Here is a 24,989-nt window from a genome sequence, read left to right as displayed (position 1 = left end):
TGGAGATTTGGAGGAAAGAAATGGACAGGGAACTGTATTACAATATGCATTACTACATGGGATAAACTAGATACTTCAATTTGTAATCCCTGTATAGCATCAATGGTTCTGTTTTCAATGTCTTCTATTGCAGCTGATATATTTACAATTGCCTTTTCCAATTCACTAACTCCAAGCCAAAGGGAGAAACCATCTGACAAAAGTATGGAATCCTGAGGAACGATCTGCAATGGTATTATGAGCCCTCCTGGTTCGTTTGAGAAGGGTCCTCACCCATCTGATCTGTTTATGTAGTTTGTCAGTTATTGTCATATTGGGAACTACAGCTCCCAATGTACATGCTCCTTGCCAATTGGGAGGTAGTACTTTCTGAGTATGTATTCCACATAACCAATACCAACCGCTTCCTTCTGGGACTGGGAGGCCAAAATAATTTGATGTATCTATATGACTTAGTGCGGGCCTCCAATATGATCCTGTTCTGTTACATCCTGAGAAACATCCTACAAAAGTTCTGTCATTTCATTTGGCAGTGTAATTATAACACCCATCATCTCCAGGCTTAAGGGAATGGGAACTTAGACAGTCATTACCTGGCCCATATAAGCATACAGTGGAATTCAGATTATCTCTTATCATGGTGACTTGCAACTTTTCTTCTTGTCTTTTTTTAAAAAGACTTGGCCACCATGCATTGTCTGGATGTCCCATACCATATTGTGGATTGTTAAATAATGATGTTTTTATTGACAGTGGCACTCCTATCAAGGGTACGATTTGGCCTTGTCCTGAAGTTGGCATTTGGGTACAACTCCAACAATCACTTCTGTCGAGTATTCGGGTTATATTCTGTGTTAGGATTAAATGGAGGTTTTGATTCCAAGATGATGTCTGGCACACTTGACTCATTCCTACCATAATTGTTACAAAAAAACCATAAAATACAGTCATAACTTTTTCAATTTCAGTTTAAGGGGAACGTATTGGGTTTGTGTGGCAAGGTTTTGGTAGCGGAGGGGGTTACAGGGGTGGCTTCTGTGAGAAGCTGCTAGAAGCTTCCCCTGCGTCCCATGGGGCCAATGCCAGCCGGCTCCGAGACAGACCTGCCGCTGGCCAAGGCCGAGCCAATCAGCGACAGTGGTAGAGCCTCTGTGATAACATATTTAAGAAGGGAAAAAAAGTTGCGGTGGGCACAGGAACTGCCGCCGGAGAGAGGAGTGAGACCATGTAAGAGAAACACCCCTGCAGACACCAAGGTCAGTGAAGAAGGAGGGGGAGGAGGTACTCCAGTCACCGGAGCAGAGATTCCCCTGCAGCCTGTGGTGAAGACCATGGTGAGGCAGGTTGTCCCCCTGCAGTCCATGGAGGTCCACGGTGGAGCAGATATCCACCTGCAGCCCGTGGAGGACCCCACGCCAGAGCAGGTGGGTGCCCAAAGGAGACTGTGACCCTGTGGGAAGCCCACGCTGGAGCAGGCTCCTGGCAGGACCTGCGGATCTGTGGAGAGAGGAGCCCACGGAGCAGGTTTTCTGGCAGGACTTGTGACCCCGTGGGGGACCCACGCTGGAGCAGTGTGCTCCTGAAGGACTGCACCCCATGGAAGGGACCCATGCTGGAGCAGTTCGTGAAGAACTGCAGCCCGTGGGAAGGACCCACGTTGGAGAAGTTCGTGGAGGACTGTCTCCCATGGGAGGGACCCCACGCTGGAGCAGGGGAAGAGTGTGAGGAGTCCTGCCCTTGAAGAGGATGAAGTGGCAGAGATAACGTGTGATGAACTGATCGTAACCCCCATTCCCCATCCCCCTGTGCCACTGGGGGGGTTAGGTAGAGAATCCGGGAGTGAAGCTGTGCCCAGGAAGAAGGGAGGGGCGGGGGAAGGTGTTTTGAGATTTGGTTTTATTTCTCATTACCCTATTCTGGTTGATTGGCAATAAATTAAGTTGATTTTCCCCAAGTCGAGTCTGTTTTGCCCGTGATGGTAATTGGTTGAGTGATCTCTCCCTGTCCTTATCTTGACCCACGAGCCCTTTGTTATATTTTCTCTCCCCTGTCCAGCTGAGGTGGGGGGGAGTGATAGAGCGGCTTTGGTGGGCATCTGGTGTCCAGCCAGCGTCAACCCACCACAGGGAGACTTTTGTTCAACTGTCCATGTGGTTGGAGCCCTTCTAATCCTGGAGTAATGAATCCACGGCCCTTTCCCTTGGAACTTGACAGCTGTGTAAGTTGTCAAGAGTACTTGGAATGGTCCTTTCCAGTTTTCAGTCAGCGGCTCTGAATTCCACAACTTGATGTAGACCCAGTCTCCAGGTTGAAATGAATGGGCTGGTGTATCCAGTTTTTTTTCCCCTTCACTTATTAAACTGTCTTTATCTTGATCCATGAGGGTTTTTTTCTCTCTTTTGCTCTTCCCACTGTCTCCCCCATCCCACTGGTAGGGCTAGTGTGGGAGTGGCTGGTGGGTGCTTAGTTGCTGGTCAGGGTTGTCAGGACCCGGGCTGGACAGACCAGGGAGTCTGTGTTGAGTTCAAATTCCCTCAGGCTACATTAAGGTGAAAGGACACCAAATGATCAGTTAAACATTTTATTCATGGCAGAAGCAAACTGAACTTGGGAGGCATAACAGCAGGTGGCAGGGTTTCTCACAACAGGAGCTGGCATAGAACTACCTCAGTAACCCATGTAACCCATGGTAACCATATACATCAATTCAGGGAATAAGGAGAGCCCTCCTGTTGAGTCACGAGGTTTAGAGCAGACCCTCTTGCTTTCTAGACTCCTTCTCAGAGAAGGGCCTAGGGGCGGCTGGATCCACTCCTAGTCCTAGACTTGATCTACAGTTTTATGTCTTAAAGGGATGAGGTGTAGGCATTCTGGAAAAGGAAAGAGAAAGAGAGAGTAAGATGGAGAGAGAAAAAGGAAGAGAGAAAGATTTCACCGGTCCTGGGTCCAGCCTTGGTCCAGTCAGTCTAAAGGCCCAGTTCTGGTGGGCACGCATGCGTGGGGCTTCAGTTTGTGTCCTTTTATCATCCTTGCCCCTCTTCTGGGCGGGCACTCGAACTCATTAGGCTAATTAAGTGCCATGAGCAGTTTGTGCTTTCAGGACATTTGGTAAAAGGGGTTGCTGGGCTTGGGTGTGGTTTGGGGAGTAACTTCTTCCCTGCAGGCTTGACCATTGTTTGATCTTTGGCCATGCATGGTGAGCTGTCCTGCTCAGCATATCAGAACATGTATCAGAACGTGGAGCTGCACAGCCTCTTGCATGCCCTCCCTGTCCTGTTGCTGATGTCCTGTGCTGATTGGCTGCTTTTCACCTGTGGTTCCTTGCTATGCAGGGTTCATTGTTATGCAGAGTTCATCATTAAGCAGAACTTGCCCCACCACAATGTTTGAGACATTAGCTCTCAATCTCTCACAAGGGTCAACGCATCGCATTCCATTATCAGATTTCAGTTAAAACTGTAAAGAATGCTCTGTGAAGAACTGATCTTGAAGCAGTAATTGCAGAGAGGTGCACACCTTTTGAAGAACAAGCAGTGATAACAATGTTGAATGCTTCTCAGGGTTGTGCCTTATGTAATGACTGCTTGTTATATTTTGCAGAAGACCTGCAAAACAGGTTATAACCTTGTCAAACAGATGGAAAAGAAGGCGGAAAGACTTTCTGAACATTATTGTTACCGAAATCCGGAATAAAACTCCTTAACAGCAATGAGAAGTTAAGAAGCAGGCACTCCTTTATTGCAGCGCTGGGCACACGGGGGATCGCTCCACCTATCGTGTGCACCTGTCTAGTCTAACTGTGCAGGTTAAATACACACCTGTTATACATATTCACTAAATTTCTAGAAAATGTTATACATAATCATTAACTTTCCTAAAGGAGACCTGAGGGATGACCCCATTGCTCTCTACAGCTTCCTGAGGAGGGGAAGTGGAGAGAGAGGTGCTGATCTCTTCTCCCTGGTATCCTGTGACAGGACGCATGGGAATGGCTCAAAGCTGCACCAGGAGAGGTTTAGACTTGACATTAGGAAGCATTTCTTTACCGAGAGGGTGGTCAAACACTGGAACAGGCTTCCTAGAGAGGTGGTTGATGCCCCATGCCTGTCAGTGTTTAATAGACATTTGGATAATGCCTTTAATAACATGCTTTAACTTTTGGTCATCCCTGAATTGGTCAGGCAGTTGGTCTAGATGATTGTTGTAGGTCCCTTTCAACTGAACTCTTCTATTCTATTCTTGTTGTATTGTCTTTTTTATTTCTGCAATGCTATCATTTCCACGTGCACTGGTAGGATCACCTTTTAAATATGTGACTTAGTATGAGTAGAATGTGAGAGATTGTTCCTGCTTCCTTTGTATTGATAATAACTCCTTTTCGCCTTGACTTTATGAGAGCAAGCAAAGACTGACTAGATCATAATGTATTGTGGGATGTACTTCTTCCAGTGACCTACCTAAATGAACTGGATGAACAGTTTTCCAAAGATGACAAATTTGGGAGCTTTGCGGAACTCCTCACAGGTGTAGGAGGTGGGATGGCCACTGAAGCAAATTTGTGATTCCATGCTTATGAATGTTTCTCTATGCTGTGAAATGGAGTACCTGAGGCTGTCAGCACTTACATTCCTTACTGCTGACCTTTCTGGTAATCCTCCCATTGGTATTTCCTTGCTACGTTATTTTTCACCAGTATGAACTCATCATTATCTCTGGGTTCTCCTTGCTGCTCCAAAGGCATCCTGACCAGTTGCTTCATCAGTATGTATCTCATGAATTTATTCTGTAGTGGCAAACAGCAAATGTTTTGGAGATAATAATGTAAGTGGCCATTCTCTGATTGCAGAAAGTCATTCTGCGAAGGAGCCCTTTAGAGCATCCAGCTGGATCATTCACTTCTCTGTTCACCAGGGAAAGTTTCCCAGTAAGGAGTTAGCAAGTACATTGAACCAGTCTTCTTTAGTTACCTTCTTGCGGAAAGTCATGATGAGCCTGTTTTATAAGAGTAATCATTTAATAAAAGGAAAAAATTATTTTTTGTCTTAGCTAGGCTTCTGATCCTGCAAGCCATTAGGAAGCTCAATTAAAGCAATCCTGCCAGAGAAATGTGACCCAATTTAGCCTCATATGCTGCTGGGATACCCAGTTCTACAATGTAATAGTATGGATACGTTGTTTTCCATAATCTGCATTACTTTTAAGGGTTGATTTAATGGCTTTTTTAAAATAGTCTTAAAATTAAGGGAAAGACTGATACAAGACTGGAAAATGAATCTCAGGAAGTTGATGTTTTTACTGTGCATCGGTTAAGGTGCCAAAGCATGATTTTATTATTTTTCCTGATGTTGTATCAATGTTGTTTGTTAAAATACAAAATATGTTTCTCATTATTTTATTCAGAAAGGAAGATTGTAAAGCACAGGGATTATGCCTCAATAAATGTAACTTTTTAGCTTTTCTGCATGTGTGTCTCTGTGGCAAGCTTACAAATTTTGTGTTGAAATATCTTAACAATCTGTTATTTTGGCTTTTCTGTTATAAAGACTAATAGAGATATTCTTGCAGAGTGAGCAGAAATGATGACAGTTTGTCCTAGTTTCAGCTGGGATAGAGTTAATTGTCTTCCTAGTAGCTGGTACAGTGCTATGTTTTGAGTTCAGTATGAGAAGAATGTTGATAACACTGATGTTTTCAGTTGTTGCTAAGTAGTGTTTAGACTAAAGTCAAGGATTTTTCAGCTTCTCAAGCCCAACCAGCAAGAAAGCTGGAGGGGCACAAGAAGTTGGCACAGGACAGAGCCAGGGCAGCTGACCCAAAGTGGCCAAAGGGGTATTCCATACCATGTGACGTCACATCTAGTATATAAACTGGGGGGAGTGGGGGCGGGGGGATTGCCACTAGGGGACTAGTCCTGCTGGCCACACTATTTCTGATACAGTCCAGTATGGTATTGGCCTTCTTGGCCACCTGGGCACACTGCTGGCTCATATTCAGCCGGCTGTCAACCAGCACCCCCAGGTCTTTTTCTGCTGGGCAGCTTTCTAGCCACTCTTCCCCAAGCCTGTAGTGTTGCATGTGGTTGTTGTGACCCAAGTGCAGGACCCGGCACTTAGCCTTGTTGAATCTTAAGATATAAAATGCCAAGACAACATATAGCTGGGTAAAGAGCATTGCTGTGTGGGAAGAAGAGCTGACAGCCTTTCTTGTGTATAAAATAGACATGATGAAATGATAAATGACAGCAAAAAGGTGTCATATGAGGGAATTTCAATAAAGAAGCATTGTTTTCAGAAACTGTATGTTTGCAGTACAGCAATAACTTCTCCTTGAATTGCTTTAGTTTCTACTATGTATCGCTTTATGTTTAGAAAGCACCTTCCTAATCTGTACCTGCAATACCACTTTCTTTTGAGAGCTGATGATACTGAAATTCACGGCCTGTAAATGAATACTCTCTAAGACTCGTTTTGGAGTTTTAGAAAGCAGGCATTCTTTATTGCAGCGCTGGATGCACGGGGGATAATTCCACCTAGCGTGCATGCCACAGCTTCAGCACAAACAGGTTATATGGAGTAACTAATTACATATTAATCAGATTAGTATACATATACATAAAAATGATTGTAACTGATTATCATAGTACTGCCTACATCCGATCATGCACAATGGTTCTCCATTTGAGTCGAAGGGCTGTTTTTACAACCACCGACCCATTTGAAATTCTGTTGGCTGACCTTGAAGTCTTTGTTCTTCATCCTTGTTCTTTGATCTTGGAGCTTAACATGGTTTCAGTCACATATGGTCAGTTTCAATATTATTCTTATCTAATGTACAGGAACATCCAGTCATAAGAGCAAAGAACTGCAAAATTTATGAGTAACTACCTCTATTAGTTAAGTACTTGGCTACACTTTTGTCTATTGTTTCAGTCATAGTATTATATAAGATTTCTAATAATTATTTACCAAATCTCACCTTTACAGTCATCTAGCAGCAAACCAGTTTCCATGGCTGGTACAAAATATTAAAACCATAAAAATATTTAGACATACCTTACAGAATGTATGGACATATGCTATCACTGATAGAAGCTTTTGTAGAGCTGGGATGGAGGCTTCAGCAATTAAAATCACCATAGGCTTTGGGAGTAAGAGAGCGGATCATTTGAAATGGTGTGCATCAGTTATATTTCACTCAAACGTGGATTTAGGGTATGTACCTAGCCGATATCTTGTAAAAATCTGGTGTAGATTAAGCAGAACATGCTTTTCTCTCTGCTAAACAGGAGACACTTCTTTGCCCTTGATCCCCTGGGTATATAGGCTACTACTTGCAGTGACTTCGGGATATCTTTGTATGCTGTTTTGTGTTTGACTTCATTTAGGGCTTCTACTTTTAACAGCTTCCAGAAAATTAATTATCAGCCTGCTTGGATCTAAGTGACATAATTTGAGGTTTTTATGATATATTTGAGACCCTACATTACTTGATGTTAATCTGCATGGGTTTTTTTGTTTGGGTTTGTTTTGGGTTTTGGGGGGTTTTTTTGAGAAAGGATGTCCTGGTTTTGGCTGGGATAGAGTTAATTTTCTTCCTAGTAGCTGGTACAGTGTGTTTTGGATTTAGTGTGAGAAGAATGTTGAAAACACACTGATGTTTTAGTTGTTGCTAAGTAGTGCTTATCCTAAGTTAAGGATTTTTCAGTTTCCCATGGTCTGCCAGCAAGCAGGTACACAAGAAGCTGGGAGGGAGCATAGCCAAGACAGCTGACCTGAACTAGCCAAAGGGATATTCCGTACCATGTGACATCATGCTCAGTATATAAACTGGGGGGAGTTGGCCGGGAGGGGCAGATCGCTGCTCAGGCATAGGTCAGCAGGTGGTGAGCAATTGCATTGTGCATCACTTGTTTTTTCTCTTGGGTTTTTTTTTTTAGATAAGTAAAATAAAATGTAATAGTAACAGTAATAATAAAGTACATCTTAACAGGAGCAAAACAGTTGGTGTTGAGGAACCAAGGTAAAAATTAGATGCGTTTCAGGGTTTAATTCAGACTGGCTCACCTAGTTCTCTGGCCTCAATGTCCATTAACAATTTGAGTGTATCAATCAGCTAGGAGAGTGTCTTCCAGTTCAGCTTCATCCAAAAGAAATCCAGTTTATGCACTCTAAGATTACCCTGAAATTCAAATTGAAGCATAGTAGACAGGGACTGGCAAAGTCCCTTCAAAAATATGCTCCTGATCCAAGCTAAAACCCTAATGTAAACAAAAACTGAGTGCTCCTGCAGCAAAAAAGCATCAGTTTTATTTGCTTTTAGAGTGAACTGCTTTGGGGTCTTTGTTTAGCAGAGCATTTAAATATTGTTCCATTGCTTCAAAGAGATCACATCAGTGGGCACATGCCAAGATGTAACTGGCTTCTATGGCCTCTGATAAGAAACTTGCTTAAGATAAGAATCAGGGTTCGATGGTGATTCACTTTAGTGGTTACTGGTTCACTAGCTGATGAGTGAAGAATCATTTACAGCCATTCACAAGATCCAGCATTTTAATACTGTTACTGCTATACCAGCATTCTTAGCAAGAAGTAAAGAAGAAAATAAGTTGAGTTGCTCAAAGAAAGAGTTCAGTTCTCTGCATATCAAAACCCCAGCATTTCAAAACTCCATTAAAACCAACAGTTCATGGATGTATTATTTGTACACACAAATGCCTTTGGCTTTCTGTTATTCTACAAAAAAAGGCAATATAAAATAAACTACAAAACTGAAAAAATTTTAAATGTTTTAATTGAGGGAGTTGTGTGTTCCAGTAGCATGTGACTTTCTAGAGATTCTTCCCACTTTAGAATAAGGACTACAACACTGACAAACTGTCCCAGCATTTTACAATATTACATCGTGTAAATATAGTAACTATGTATTTAAAATAATCATTACGCCTGGTGGAGATGCTCCTAATACTGAATATTTTAGATTAGGAGTTTTCATCCAGTGTAAACATAAACTGGGTATGAGATGCCTCCACTCAAGTTAGTCACATATGTTTTGCTATCCTATATCATGCATAACTTAAGAAACAGTTAGCTGTATATATGTGAGTTTGACTTCTAGATTGAAATATTAATGCATTGGGACATGGCTAGAGATTCTTTTGTAAATGTTTATGTCTCTGAAATATATCAGTTTTCTGTATTTGAGACATCTAAATTAATTTCCATGAACGCTTTCTCTTTGAAAGCCCTTGGAAACTACATGACAATGTTTTTATAGCTATGGTTATTTCATTTGGTTGATCCTGTCAAATTAGTTGGGGATAGAGAATTCACTACTAGTTTAGGTATAAAACAGGTCATTTTGTTTTGCTATTCCTGTGTGAGTAGTTTTGCTTCCTCCCACCCCATGACTGTTAAATACTGATGCAATAAGGAACTGAAATCTGCTTTTAGCAATAGCAAAAAGGTACAGGAAAGGATTAAAAGTGTTTTTTATTTGCCTTCTAAGCCCTGTAATGTATTGTCATAGCTGCAGGCTCTGATTCATAAAGATTCAATTGTGGCTGTGTTTCAATAGCAGTGAGTCCATTCATGAGGCATGTACCTTCCTATCTGAGTCTGGGTGTTCTTAAGATCTTATTGCTGACTAGAAATGGACATTGAGCAGACTTTAAGTCAATGGGAAGCTTTTAATTGATCTTCAGTAATTTCATAGCTATTAGACTGTATTTCGTTTAACATACTGTAAATTGAAATATTCATATTGTGCTCCATGACTGTTCTCATCTTTTAAATACAGGATACTGGCTTGTAGTGGTTGCAGGCTGTGTGGTTCACTCTACTTAAGCTTACTGCCTCTGGCCTAAAAGATGAGGATAATATTTTCCATTTTATTCCTCTAGATGCAATGTTCAGCTGGAGGCAGAGAGACAAAGCAACTTTTACTAGAGGAAGTCCTTACTGCTTCTAATTTCTCATTTACCTGCTATTACATGAATAAAAACTGAAGCCATGACTCTGACAAAGAGGAGACAGAAGTTAAGCTATTCTTACATTATGTCTCATGGCACAGTAATCAGAGTATCCTTAGGATCTAATCTGGCATCCTGTCTTAATATCACCCTACATCTATCTCTGCAGCTCTCGCACTACAACCATGCAGAGTGAAAGTTATCTGAGTATACAGGCTCCACTGGCTGTGACTGAACCTGATCAAATTCAAGGCATTATTCTGCACATCACAGTGAAGTATGTTACTAGAAAAATGGGCATAAGTTCCTATGCCAAGGCAACTCAAACTCTGTAAATTAGCTGTTTATTGCACTCTACTAATGCTCTTTGACCCTTAATTCTTGTTTTGAATGATTAAACCTCAAATTTGACCTATCATGTTTAAATACATATATAGACAGAAGCCACCGTGTGGAATGTTACAGATATTGTTACAGTGAAATGTAGTAAGGTTATTTATGAATGTTTGGTTGGTTTAAATGTTAGGAGTGATATCAGTGCTGGTCTAACAATCTGCTATATAGATCCTCCAAGTAAAAACAAAGCACATTGGACTCTGCCTTTTGATCCTATGAAAATATCCTATGGTGTATGACATAATCTATGGACAGTTAACTTATACATGTATGTCAAACATTGTTTTTTTAAATGAATCTCAATCAGATGGTTTCTTTACCTGCCTTTCAGAAAAGACGACGGCGGATTGACCGAAGCATGATTGGGGAGCCAATGAACTTTGTTCACACGGCTCATGTAGGATCAGGAGACCTATTCAGTGGAATGAACTCGGTAAGCATGAGTGGATGAAGAATATTTAATCTTTGATACAATATGGGAACATGACTATTATGGCTGAAGCAATTAGTTGAAGGAGTGGTTCTCAACTGAGTTATAAGAGTTTCTGTAAAGCTGAAAAACAACCTGCTAGTGTCTTAATTACAAGAGTTAACCACTTGCATTCAAGATTATGGAATATCATATTAAAAATTCCTATGTTTATTGACAATACAAAGTACATTTTTTATAAATTGTACAAGGTATATGTAGAGTACTTCTTAAATTTATTCCGATAACATGTATGAACTAAAATTGCGGTATATTTTAAAATATACTAGAGTATTTCACAAAAAAATCCTTTTAAAGTATCTTATAATTCCCATTAGATTTCTTATTTTTTTTTTAAATGTTGTTTATATAAAACTCTGTAACTTTCCTTAGTTTATGGTTCATACAAATATTCTTATTGTGTGTACTTATTGAGGTTCTCACTATTTGCGATGTGAATTATTTCCAGAGCAAGCAACACTGATGTCACAAATGGAGTTCTGTGGCTTCCTGTAGATGATAGGAACTATAAGTATTTTTATATCTTTGAAAGTGAAAAACAGAGGCTAAGAGTGGTGAGTTAGCCTTTGCCAACAGCCAAACCCCACCTAGCCACTCACTCACTCCCCTTCCTCAATGGGACGGGGGAGAAAATAGGATGAGAAAGCTCGTGGGTTGACATAAAGACAGGACATCACTTACCAATTACTGTCATGGGAAAAACAGACTCAACTTGGGGAAAATTAATTTATTGCCAATTAAAATAGATTTAGATAGTGAGAAACAAAAAGACAAACATTAAAACAAGTTTTCTCCCCCCCTTTCCCAGGCTCAACTTCACTCCTCCTTGACCTGCCCCAACGAGCAATGTGTGCATGTGGGGGGTTTATGGTCAGTACATAGTGGTTTCTCTCTGCTGCTCCTTCCTTTTCACAGAATCATAGAATGGTTTGGGTTGGAAGGGACCTTCAAAGATCATCTAGACCAACCCCTCTGCCATGGGCAGGGACATCTTCAACTAGATCAGGTTGCTCAAAGCCCCATCCAACCTGAACTCGAACACTTCCAGTGATGGGGCATCCACAACTTCTCTGGGCAACCTGTTCCAGTGTCTCACCACCCTTACTGTAAATTGTTTTTTCCCTATGTTCAATCTAAATCTACCCTCTTTCAATTTAAAACCGTTGCCCCTTGTCCTGTCACTATAGGCTTTGGTAAAAAGTCTGGCTCTCCATCTTTCTTACAAGCCCCCTTTATATACTGAAAGGCCGCAATAAGGTCTCCCCAGAGCCTTCTCTTTTCCAGGCTACACAACCCCAACTCTCTCAGCCTTTCGTCATAGGAGAGGTGTTCCAGCCCTCTGATCATTTTTGTGGCCCTCCTCTGGACCTGCTCTAACAGGTCCATGTCTTTATTGTACTGGGGACCCCAGAGCTGGATGCAGTACTCCGGGTGGGGTCTCACAAGAGCAGAGTAGAGGGAGAGTCCTTCTTTGCAGGACTGCTCTTAATCCATTCATCACTCAGTCTGTACTGATATTTGGGATTGCTCCGACCCAGGTGCAGGACCTTGCACTTGGCTTTGTGGAACCTCATGAGGTTCGCACGGGCCCACTTCTCCAGTCTGTCAAGGTCCCTCTGGATGGCATCCCTTCCCTCTAGCGTATCAACTGCACCACTCAGCTTGGTGTCATCCGCAAACTTGCTGAGGACACTGTCTATGTCATTAATGAAGATATTAAACAGTACCAGTCCCAATACGGACCCCTAAGGGACACCACTCGTTACTGGTTTCCATTTGGACATTGAGCCATTGACTGTACCGATGCGGCTATCCAGCCAATTCCTTATGCATCTAATAGTCCATCCATCAAACCCATATCTCTCCAATTTAGAGGCCAGAATGTTGTGGGGGACCATGTCAAAGGCCTTACAGAAGTCCAGGTAGATGACATCAGTTGCTCTTCCCTTGTCCACCAATGCAGTCACTCCATTGTAGAGGGCCACTAGAGTAGTCAGGCACGATTTGCCCTTGGTGAAGCCATGTTGTCTGCTTCCAATCACCTTGCTGTCTTCCATATGCTTCGACATGTCTTCCCAGGAGGATCTGCTCCATGATCTTACCGGGCACAGAGGTGAGGCTGACTGGTCAGTCATTCCCAGGGTCCACCTTTTTAAAAATGGGTGTGATATTCCCTTTTCCCCAGTCACTGGGGACTTCGCTTGACTGCTATGATTTTTCAAATATGATGGAGAGTGGCTTAGCAGCTACATCTGCCAGTTCCCTCAGGACACTGGGTCCCACGGACTAGTGTATGTTCAAGGTTCCTCAGGTGGTCTCGAACCGGATCGTTTCCTACGATGGGAGGGACTTTGTTCCCCCAGTCCCTGCCTTGAGGTTCAGGGACTTGAGAGATGTGGGAACAGTGGTTGCCAGCGAAAAGGGAGGGAAAAAGTCGTTGAGTACCTCAGCCTTCTCCATGTCGGTTGTCACTAGATCTCCCGTCTTCTTTATCGGAGGGGGGTGGGGGTGGCGTACGTTTTCTTTACTCTTCCTTTTCTGACCAACGCACCTGTAGAAGCCCTCCTTATGATTCTTCACATCCCTTGCCAAATTCAGCTCCAGCTGTGCCTTAGCTTTCCTGATCCCATCCCTACACACCCGGGCAGCATCCCTGTATTCTTCCCAGGATGCGTGTCCCCGCTTCCACTGCCTATGCATTTCCTTCTTGCGCTTCAGCTCGACCAGAGGGTCCTTCCCCAGCCATGCTGGTCTCCTGCCTTCCTTGCCTGGTTTCTTACGCATGGGGATCGAGAATTCTTGTGCGCTAAGAAAAACGTCCTTAAAGAGCTGCCAGCTCCCTTCTGCTCCTTCTGCACAGTGGCTTCCAACTCCTCCTGTTTGTTACCCATGCTGCGTGCATTGGTATAGAGGCACTTCACCTGGGCTGTCGACCGTGTCACCTTTTTGGAGGATCAAGCCCCAGTTCCTTTGCGGCATTTCTCAGGTGTTCCCCTGTTGGTTCCTAAGGCATCAGCAGCCCCTAGCTCTTCTCTGTTGCTCAAAAGTCCGTCCCCTTCCCCCGCTGAGTCTAGTTTAAAGCTCTGGTCGGGCATGGGTTCTCCACAGGCTGCAGTCCTTCAGGAATATCCATCTGTTCGGTGTGGGTCCTCCACAGGCTGCAGGGAGTATCTGCTCCAGTGCCCGGAGCACCTCCTCCTTCTCTGACCTTGGTGTTCCCTCTGTTGTTTCTCACTCTTTTTGTTCCCTCCTCCTCTCTCTCCAGTGGTTTTGCCCTTTCTTAAATATGTTTTCAAAGAGGCATCACCACTTTGCTCATTGGCTCAGTTTTGGCCTGCAGTGGGGCTGTTGTGGAGCCTGCTGGAACTGGCTGTATCTGGCACAAGGCAGCCCCCCACCCTGCAGGGGTGGCCTCTTCTCACAGAAGCCACCCCTGCAGCCCCCCTGGCTACTAGAACCTTGCCACATATACTAAGATAGATATTGAAAATGACCTTATGAGAATAGATTTATTTTGTACTACTTCATATTTTCTGTGAAATGTCAATATATTTTTAAGGTCAGTAATACATGATCTAAGAAAAGGGTGGCATATAGATAATGATGAAAAATACTTCTTGACCTTAATAATCCCCTTTAAAAGAAAAAAATTGTTTATCCATTGTGGATTTTAGCAAAGGGGAAGACAGTTTTCTGTCAGGGATATTAGAATAGAGCTGTAAAGAAAAAAAGTCAGTTTTAATGTAGGCAAGTGAGGTCATTTGTAGCTTCCTAGAAACTAGTTTGATTTTTTTACAGCTTATTGCGATCAGAAAAAACTTTCGTAACTCAGTAATCATTGGGGAAGGGCAAAGCTGAGAAATCTGACATGTCAAACAAAGTACCAGGTTTTCCCTGAAACAACATTATGGATTGGAAGTAATTTATACTAAAACATCTGTAAGCAAGTTAAATAGACAAGCACAGTTTCAGCTTGATAAAATTAAATTAATGCTAATTATCTATTTAATGTAATATATTACATTAATATTTAAAGCTATGTGTAAATTGAAATAATGAAATGAGTGAGTGAGTGGTATTCTTAATAAAATTTTAAAAATGCATGGCTTTTTGCTTTTTAGATGTTTGCTGCCCTTCCTGTGAGAACCTTTCTGATTCTCACAGCTGAGCAGCCTCATGGGAGGCTTGCGTTGGTTGCCTGAAGCTTTACTCTTTCACCTCAGACTTTTTCCGCTACTTGCCCTCACCTTTGCCTTGCATAATACCCAACTCATCTCCAGATAGTAGATAATCATTATTGTCTCTACAGGGGCTTTTTCTTTCATTTTAACATTCATAACTGGTTGTATTTCTTTATCTTTTTTCTTTTGGATAATGTGCTGCATCGATGACTAGAGTGATTTTTCTGATCCCAGATAAGAAGAGACAGTATGCAAAAAATAATTATTTTCTCTCTCTTTTTAGAATCACAAATCTCTACTTTTTCACATTTGCCTATTTTCCTGCCTCTTCCTTGGTGACTCACTGTGGTAATATTTCATCCAGTCTCTGTGTTAATTCTTGACAGTGTAAATTCCAAGATCACAGTCTTCTCTTCATGTGTTTTTCTGCTGCTTAACTTCCTTTATAGTATGGACGTTATACTATGTGAACTTACTTCTGCCTTCTCTCTTCTGAATATCTTAGGAAGACCTCCTGCAATTTCATTAGCTTTTTCCCATATAAACGTGGGAATAAATTCAGTATCTGCTCTGCACCTTTTTCATCAGCATTGTTCTTTATTATATATCCTCATGCTTCTGAGTACAGTAGTTTTCTGACTACTGAAATATTTTAGTTTTGTTTGCCTTCTCTGTAGAGAACTGTGCTATTTTGTCAGAGGTAAAATTATACAGTAGGAACCCTCTCTGCACTGTTCCCTTCTCATTCCCATCACCTTCTTTCTGTTTTATCTTTGTATTCCATAGTGAAGTGTCTCACTTTTCTTTTTCTGCTTTATAATCCTCAATTTATCCTTTGATTTCATGTATTCCATTATTTTCTTCTTTTCTTAGTTTTTCTCTTCTTTACTTAGTTTTCTCTTGTTTACTCTCTCAAGGACCATCTTATTTCCTGGTTTTAAAGGGGAGGGAAGAAATTAATTAGCTAGATATGCAACACAACAGATTGTATGATGTGATTTTTGGTGTGATCCCTTCCAAAATTCTTGAAACCTTATCCTATCTAAATTAGACGTAAACCAGAAAAGAACCTTTGTAATTATGTATCATCATAGGGAAGGCAATGGTATCTTTGAAAAAAAAAAAGCATTTCATTGTGCTTGTTCTTGTATTTTAGACTGCCTAAAAAGGAGGGTCCTTCAGAAAGAGTGCCACCTTGTCAGTCCACAATTCTGTTAGACCTGCTTTTTGGTCAGTGTTTTTGACATTGTATGTGTCCTACATAAATTTTCATATAGAAGATGGCCACTGAACTACTAATGCAGTCAAGCTTACATTTGCTGGAGTTTATTTTAGGTGCAACAGCCTCCGTATTTTAGACTGATACTTCTTTACTTGCTAACACAAGCATGCATATGGGGCGGCAGGCGAACCCCCTCCTTGCCTACCTCGCCTTCCCAGGTGCCTCTGTACAACAGGTATGAGGCTCTGGATGTGGAAGGCCAGTCAATGGATGATGTGGATGTCGGTCCATCTACACCAGAGGTGTCGCCAAGGTCAGAAAGGCCTACCCCCCATATCACAAACACCTCCATGACAAAGAAAAGACGGGTTATAGTTGTAGGTGACTCCCTTCTGAGGGGAACAGAGGGTCCAATATGCTGGACAGACCCTCCTCTTAGGGAAGTCTGCTGCCTCCCTGGGGCCCAGGTTAAGGACATCACTAAGAAGCTTCCTAGCCTGGTATGGCCCTTGGACTAATACCCATTACTGGTCTTCCATGTGGGTGGTGATGAAGCTGCAACGCATAGTCCAAGGGCAATCAAAAGAGACTTTGGGGCCTCGGGATGATTGGTAAGGGAATCTGGAGCACAGGTTATTTTTAACTCTATCCTTCCATTTGCGGAAGAAACAGACTGACCCAGTCTATTAATACATGGCTCTATGGCTGGCGTCACCGCCACAATTTTGGGTTTTTCAATAATGGGATGGCCTACATGGCACCAGGCCTGCTGGCGTCAGATGAGATTCACCTTTCTCAAAGGGGGAAGAGGGTCTTTGCTCATGAGCTAGCAGGGCTGATTGACAGAGCTTTAAACTAGACTTGAAGGGGGGAGGGGGATAATATCAGGCCTGCCCATGACAAGCTGTGGGATGACATGCCAAGGTTAGAGGGACGGGGTGCTAGGTGCCCTCAGCCTGTTGCTCCGAGACGTGCTGGGTACACTGGAGCACACTTGAAGTCTTATGGAGATGAGCCAGGGGCTCCTGAGGTAATAGGAGCCATCAGGGAAACACCAGTGAAATACCTCAAAGGAATTAAGCGGTGTTCCTCTAAAAAGGTGACACATCTGACAGCCCAGCTGAAGTGCCTCTACACCAATGCACGCAGCATGGGCAACAAACAGCAGGAGTTGGAAGCCACTGTGCTGCTAGAAAGCTATGACCTAGTTGCCATTACTGAAACTTGGTGGGACAAAGCCCATGACTGGAGTGCAGCTATTGATGGCTACAGGCTGTTCAGAAGGGACAGGCGAGGAAGGAGGGGTTGCCCTCTACATCAAGAAATGGATAGAGTGTGAAGACCTGTCTCTGAAGAATAGCCACAAGCACATTGAAAGCTTATGGGTAAGAATTAGAGACCGAGGCAACAAAGGGAACCTTGTGGTTGGTGTTTACTACAGGCCGCCCAATCAAGAGGAGCCTATTGACAAAGCCTTCTTACTCCAGCTCCAGGAGGCATCGCGCTCTCGGGCTCTCATCCAGCTGGGGGACTTCAACCACCCCAACATCTGCTAAAAAGTAGCACGTCAAGCTGTAGGCAATCCAGGAGACTCCTGGAGTGCATCGAGGATAACTACTTAAGCCAGGTAATAGACAGCCCTACCAGAGGGGATGCGATACTGGACCTGTTGGTCACCAACGCAAGTAAGCTAATGAGAGGTGTCAAGATTGGAGGCAGCCTGGGCTGCAGTGATCATGCACTGGTGGAGTTCGCAGTCCTGAGGGATATGGGACAGGTGAAGAGTAAAGTCGGGACCCTGAATTTTAGGAAAGCAAACTTCCAGCTGTTCAAGGAGTTAGTCGAGAGGACCCCCTGGGAAACTGCCCTCAGGGACAAGGGAGCAGAACAGAGCTGGCAGATAAATCTTTAAGGATGCTTTCCATAGAGCGCAAGAGCTCTCGATCCCCAGGTGTAAGAAATCAGGAAAGGAAGGCAAGAGACTGGCATGGATGAGTCAAGACCTGCTGGTCAAACTGAAGGGCAAGAAGGAAATGCACAGGCAGTGGAAGCAGGGACAGGTATCCTGGGAAGAGTATAGGGACACTGCCCGGTTGTGTAGGGATGGGGTCAGGAAGGTCAAGGCGCAGCTGGAGCCGAACTTGGCAAGGGACGCAAAAAATAAGAAGGGCTTCTATAGGTATGTCAGCCAGAAAAGGAAAGTCAAAGCAAGCATACCCCCCCCGATGAACACAACTGGCAAACTGGTAACAACGGATGAGGAGAAGGCTGAGGTACTCAACAACTTTTTTTGCCTTAGCCTTCACTGGCAACCTCTCTTCCCACACCTCTCGAGTGGATAGACCTCAAGGCAGGGACTGGGGGAGCAAAGTCTCTCCCACTTTAAGAGAAGATCAGGTTCGTGACCACCTGAGGAACCTGAACATACATAAGTTTATGGGACCTGACGAGATGCATCCCAGAGTCCTGAGGGAACTGGCTGATGTAGTTGCCAAGCCACTCTCCATGATATTTGAAAAGTCATGGCAGTCAGGTGAAGTCCCTGGTGACCGGAGAAAGGGAAACATTGCACAGATTTTTAAAAAGGGTAGAAAGGACCCTGGGAACTACTGACCTGTCAGCCTCACCTCTGTGCCTGGAAAGATCATGGAACAGATCCTCCTAGAAGCTATACTAAGGCACATGGAGGACAGAGAGGGGATTCAAGACAGCCAGCGTGGCATCACAAAGGGCAAGTCCTGCCTGACCAACCTAGTGGCCTTTTATGATGGAGTGACTACACAGTGGACAAGGGAAGAGCTACAGATGTCATCTACCTGGACTTCTGTAAGGCCTTTGATATGGTGCCCTACAACATCCTTCTCTCTAAATTGGAGAGATATGGATTTGATGGATGGACTGTTTGGTGGATGAGGAATTGGTTGGATGGTTGCATCCAGAGGGTAGTGGTCAATGGCTCAATGTCCAGATGGAGATCAGTGATGAGTGGTGTCCCTCAGGGGTCTGTATTGGGACCAATACTATTCAATATCTTCATCAGTGACATAGCGGGATCGAGTGCACCCTCAGCAAGTTTGCAGATAACACCAAGCTGAGTGGTGCGGTTGACATGCCTGAGGGACAGGATGCCATTCAGATGGACCTGGACAAGCTCAAGATGTGGGCTCATGTGAACTCCATGAGGTTCAACAGGGCCAAGTGCAAATTCCTGCACCTGGGTCAGTGCAACCCCCAGTATCAATACAGGCTGGGGGATGAAGGGATTAAGAGCAGTCCTGAGGAGAAGGACTTGGGGGTACTGGTGGATGAAAAGCTGGACATGAGCCAGCAGTGTGCGCTCACAGCCCAGAAAGCCAATCGTATCCTGGGCTGCATAAAAAGAAGCGTGGCTAGCAGGTCAAGGGAGGTGATTCTGCCCCTCTACTCCACTCTCGTGAGACCCCACCTGGAGTACTGCGTCCAGCTCTGGAGTCCTCAGCAGAAGACAGACATAGACCTGTTGGAGCAGGTCTAGAGCAGTGCCATGAAAATGATCAGAGGGCTGGAGCACCTCTCCTATGAGGAAAGGCTGAGAGCGCTGGGGTTGTTCAGCCTGGAGAACACAAGGCTCCAGGGAGACCTTATTGCAGCCTTTCAATACTTAAAGGGGGCTTATAAGAAAGATGGGGACAGACTTTTTAGTAGGGCCTGTTGCGATAGGACAAGGGGTAATGGTTTTAAACTAAAAGAAGGTAGATTCAGACTAGATATAAGGAGGAAATTTTTTTATGATGAGGGTGGTGAAACACTGGAACAGGTTGCCCAGAGAGGTGGTAGATGCCCCATCCCTGGAAACATTCAAGGTCAGGCTGGGTGGGGCTCTGAGCAACCTGGTCTAGTTGAAGATGTTCCTGCTCATTGTAGGGGGGGGGTTGGACTAGATGACCTTTAAAGGTCCCTTCCAACCCAAACTATTCTATGATTCTATGATATGTGAGACTCAGGTACCAGAGAGATTCTTTTAAACTTTAGAAGTACTCATGAAAATTTACTCTTTAGCCTTGCAATTTGTGTTGATATAACGTTCCTTTTTCAAGTAATGTAGGTAAGTTGTCAGTTAGAAGGTGACATGCCCTGGAGATGTGTCTTTCTATCTGTTTCTCTAGAGGTAGGGTTCATTCAGATGAAATTAATGCAGTCATTAAGTCATCCTTCTAAATACATTTACCTGTAGATTATTTTCTGAAATAGGGTGATTACATTCAAACGTCTTTTGCCCCAAAGGCCAACAGAAGATGCTGTGATCATCAGCTTGGTGAAATGTGAAAGTTTTTAAACCCTACCCCAGGAATGGGGTGGTACACTCCCTCCACATTTCCTTATTGTGTTTGTAGTCTCTGGTGTCAGACCCACTAGAGCATTGCATCTGAACACTTATCCATGAAGAAAAACTTGAACGTAACATTGCTTTACTGCAGCTGTGTTGCTTATTTGAATAAATCACCAAAGTAGAAGATGGTGTCTTTGCAGACAGGGAAAATATCATGCAAGCAACTTGAAGATATATCTCCAGCAGTTTTAATACAGCTTTCTAGTGTTGTTTTGAGGTCTCTATGAAGGAGCATACCTGAAATAATTGCAAGTAGTGCCCTGCAGACATAGGCTTCTTACTGCAAGTGCAATTTCTGAAGCTGTAGCTTTAAGTACTTTGTGTTCACTGTGTACTTGTTATGTACACTCTGAGGTGTAAAGAGAAAAAGGCCAAACCTTTAAGATTGGAGCTGTCTTCCTGCAGGCACTAGGAGATGATTATTTTGACTCATGCAGCACAAGCACAAAAGAACTATGGAGTCTTTTCCTTTTTATTGATAATGACAATGAAAGCCGGGGGGGGGGGGGGGGGGGGGTGTGTTTTTTATGTATTTGTTTGCTTCAGCTTAAAAATGCCTTCAAATAAAATAGTTTCAGAGAAATTGATAGATTGAGTATGGTTTAAAAAATAAATGCCACGCTGATTAAAAGAATAGTATCAATCAAGGAAAAGTAAGTTCATGCCCTTAAACAAAAACCAAACAAAAAAATCTTCCACACACCAAAAGGGCTCCTTTTTTTGTTTAGAAAGCCCTATTTTAAATGTTCTAAAATTAGCCATACAGTTCAGTTACTATGCAGATATTTTATAAATTATTACATTTTTAATGTAATGGTGTTAACTTCACTGGTTTATCATACTTGGCAAAAAATATTTTCCATATAACAAGCTAAATTGCAGCTTGTCAGATAGAGTGGAGTTGGATACTGATAATATTTGATTAATTTTCTTGATTAATCAAGCAGCTCAATGAAAGCCTGAATCAGCCAGTTTTCTTTGGGATAGAGGAAAAACTTCTGCATCAGCACCAGTTCTTCCATCTCTCCTGCTGAGCTGCCTGCAGAAGTGAATATTCCAGAAAGCCTACACTGCGTATGTCCTCAGGCAAAAGTAGTGTAGCTTTAATGGTGAGAGAGTACTTGAAAAATAATTAAAAAAAATAAAACCAAAAGCAAGAAGATGCTATAGTTCACTTCTGCCTGCCTGCCTTGTTTTCTCTGACTCTCTTTCCCTTCTGTTTCCAGGTAAGCTCAATTCAGAACCAAATGCAGTCCAAAGGAGGCTATGGAGGTGGCATATCTGCAAATGTTCAGATGCAGCTTGTAGACACTCAGGCAGGATAACCTTGGGGAAACCTTTCCGGTAAGTATTACTGTCTGCTTTTTAGGCACTGGTAGAGTAGTGAGGTGTCCTGGTTTCAGCTGGGATAAAGTTAATTTTCTTTCTAGTAGCTGGTATAGTGTTATGTCTTGTATTTAGTATGAGAAGAATGTTGATAACACTGATGTTTTCAGTTGGTGCTAAGTAGTGTTTAGACTAAGTAAGTCAAGGATTTTTCAGCTTCTGATGCCCAGCCAGAAAGAAGGCTGGAGGGGCACAAGAAGTTGGGAGGGGACACAGCCAGGACAACTGACCCAAAGTGGCCAAAAGGGCATTCCATACCATGTGATGTCATGCCTAATATATAAACTGGGGGGAGTTGGCCTGGGGGGGATCGCTGCTTGGGAACTAACTGGATGTCGGTCCACGGGTGGTGAGCAATTGCATTGTGCATCACTTGTTTTGTATATTCCAATCCTTTTATTATTATTGTCATTTTATTATTTTTGTTATTATCATTATTAGTTTCTCCTTTTCTGTTCTATTAAACTGTCTTTATCTCAACCCACAAGTTTTACCTTTTTTTTTTCTGATTCTCTCCCCCATCCCACTGGGTGGGGGGGGGAAGTGAGTGAGTGGCTGTGAGGTGCTTAGTTGCTGGCTGGGGTTAAACCACGACATGAGGAAGAACATCCTGCCACATATCGTAATTAGCTCCCTATAAACAGCTGCATCCTTATGATGCACAATTTTAAAATGCATTTCTGGGTAGAACATTCAATATCGTGTGAGCATGTTGATTTTTATTATGTAACGAACAAGACATTAATAGTTAAGTCCTGACCGCAAATCTGTCCTTAAGCCTGTTTTATGTCCAAGATATTATTGTAGGAAAATCTTTGCAAGTGAACTTAGCTGTATACCAAATTTCAGAATTTTGTGATATAATTAGGATACTGTTTTTGCAACAGTTCAATTTAATTAAGGAAAATATGTGTGGTGTTAAATATGTTATGGTAGGAAAATCATCATTATCAAAATGTTCAAAACTCAGTTTAATGTGTGTTTTCTGTGTTACAGGTTTATGTGAGTTCCTGTATCTTCTTTCCTCTTTTGCCTTGGTGACTGCTTTGAGTTCACGATGAGAGAAGCGATGGCTCATTGTTCACACTTTGTGATTACTCCAGTGAAAAGTTGCTGTTGTGCTCTGATGATGCCATTTATGAGATTGGTCCTACCGTGCCTTTCAGTGACACGCACACATAGGCCTCCTACCAGTACTATGGACCTAGAGCTGTTTAGGATCGGGTTTAGCAGTTTGTTAAAGCAAATTAAAGCACCAACCTTAGCTTCCATCATCAATACCTAATGCACAGCATTCTGTTACTCTTTATTCTTTAAATATTTTCTCCAATCAAGTAATTTAGAAATGAGTAAATTTCCATTAATATTTTTAATCTCTCATTGTTCATATCCATTTTTGAAAGGCCTGGGCCCCAGCAAGCACAAATTAGTATTTCATACAAAATCAGCAGAATAGATGACCACATGCTTTGTGGAGTTGATTTGTATGGTGGCCTGTTTGGTGCCAGAAGAAATTTAAATTGCTTACTGCAGACTGATGATACTGTTGTTGGTGAAAAATTTAGCTGTGACATGTCATGGCTGTTTCTGAAAAAGGACTTGTATCTTATCTGCTTCAGAGTTAGGTCTTTATTTTAAGTTTTATTCAACTGGTCTTGAAATAATAAAGAGAAAACTTGCATTTATAAGGCGTTTGTTATAAATGTTCAGTATATTTATTTTGAAAGAGCTGACTTCAAGACTGTAAACTGGTGTAGTATCTAAGTATTGTGGAAGTGCTTTAGTCTATTTAAAAAATAAAAGAATCATGTTTGGCTGCTTCTTTCTTTTTACAATTTTTCTTAATTTTAGGTTGTATGGTCATTTCCAGTAGCAGTATGTCAGACTGTCTGCAACATTAGCTGAAAATTTTAGTAGCCCTCTCTAAGTAGTTGGCAGTTTCTGTGTACTAAATATTTAGGGGGCATGGAAGTTGCTAAGAGCAACATACTAATCTGGCAGATGCCAGTGAAAACAACATACAGGGTGACTTTTTATGAAGTCAGCAAAAAGCCTTTTGCTCAGGTTCCAAAGCATGTTTCTCTTTCACAAATTGTGAAAATTGTATTTTGATATTGCACTGTTTTCGAATTATCTCTGTAAATTGTCCTTTTTCTCCTTGTTGGTGGTTTGAACAAGTTGGTGGTTTGAAACCTGACTGAGTTAAATTTTTATGTGGAAAACAATTATCCTAACAACTAAGGCATAACTGAGCCTAATAGTTTCCATTTTTATACATAAACACACATGTTTATAAATAAAGATTGCTTCATAAATGAGTCTTTATTCTCTTCCTCTGCTTTCCCTGATTTCACATTGCAATAGTTATCCAAATGATTTAAACATTTATGAACCTACCTACTCTTCTCCTCAGTTCACAAAGAGCATGCAGAATACAAGGGCTATGGAGGTAGCTAGCCTTCCCTAAGTTGTATTCCAGTGGTAGGTGTCAATTATCTGGTTGAATAGTTCCAGTTAGGTTGGATAGTCTTCACTGATAAAGGTAGTGATTCTTGATGACACAAGATCAGATGTTCAGTTGTCTGGGGTACATAAACACATAGCAAAGCAATGACATTTTTAGGGGTCAGCATTTCTGAAGCCACTTGATCAATGAGTCTTAAATATACTATGATTACAGAATGATTTGAACTTTGTCATCAGTAAATGCAGCTTAAATTTACTTGCCAAAACTCTCTTGCATTCCTCAAAATATCTTCAGATCAATAGCCAGAAAAAAATTGACATATTTTTATAAGACATACTTCTTTGTACATTGTGTTCATTCTTTAATAAAGTCAGTTCAGTGCTGGCTTGTAGATATTAAAAGGAAAATATTGACTTTGATTCAATAAATGTTTTTCTTTCAGTTAGTAGCCTGCTCTTTTTTCTTTTTCATTAGTTAGATTTGCATTAGAAAAAAACATGCAGCCTACAGA

The 24,989-nt window shown here is 42.3% G+C and overlaps 1 protein-coding gene across 1 annotated transcript in view; it reads left to right on the top strand.

Annotated features, from left to right (window-relative positions):
- Window positions 1-24,329, top strand: part of LOC121232966 (CDC42 small effector protein 2-like) — a 125,272-nt gene extending 100,943 nt beyond the window's left edge. Inside the window, exons 3-5 of the mRNA XM_041121539.1 lie at window positions 10,695-10,796; window positions 21,852-21,969; window positions 23,008-24,329. Coding sequence (XP_040977473.1) covers window positions 10,695-10,796; window positions 21,852-21,950 — 201 coding nt within the window. The 3' untranslated portion in view covers window positions 21,951-21,969; window positions 23,008-24,329. The remainder of the gene's footprint in view (window positions 1-10,694; window positions 10,797-21,851; window positions 21,970-23,007) is intronic.
- The last annotated feature ends 660 nt before the right edge of the window (window positions 24,330-24,989 follow it).

Source organism: Aquila chrysaetos, assembly GCF_900496995.4.
Source record: "Aquila chrysaetos chrysaetos chromosome W unlocalized genomic scaffold, bAquChr1.4 W_unloc_2, whole genome shotgun sequence".
Taxonomy (NCBI): Eukaryota; Metazoa; Chordata; class Aves; order Accipitriformes; family Accipitridae; genus Aquila; species Aquila chrysaetos.
This window is presented reverse-complemented; position numbering and strand designations above follow the sequence as displayed.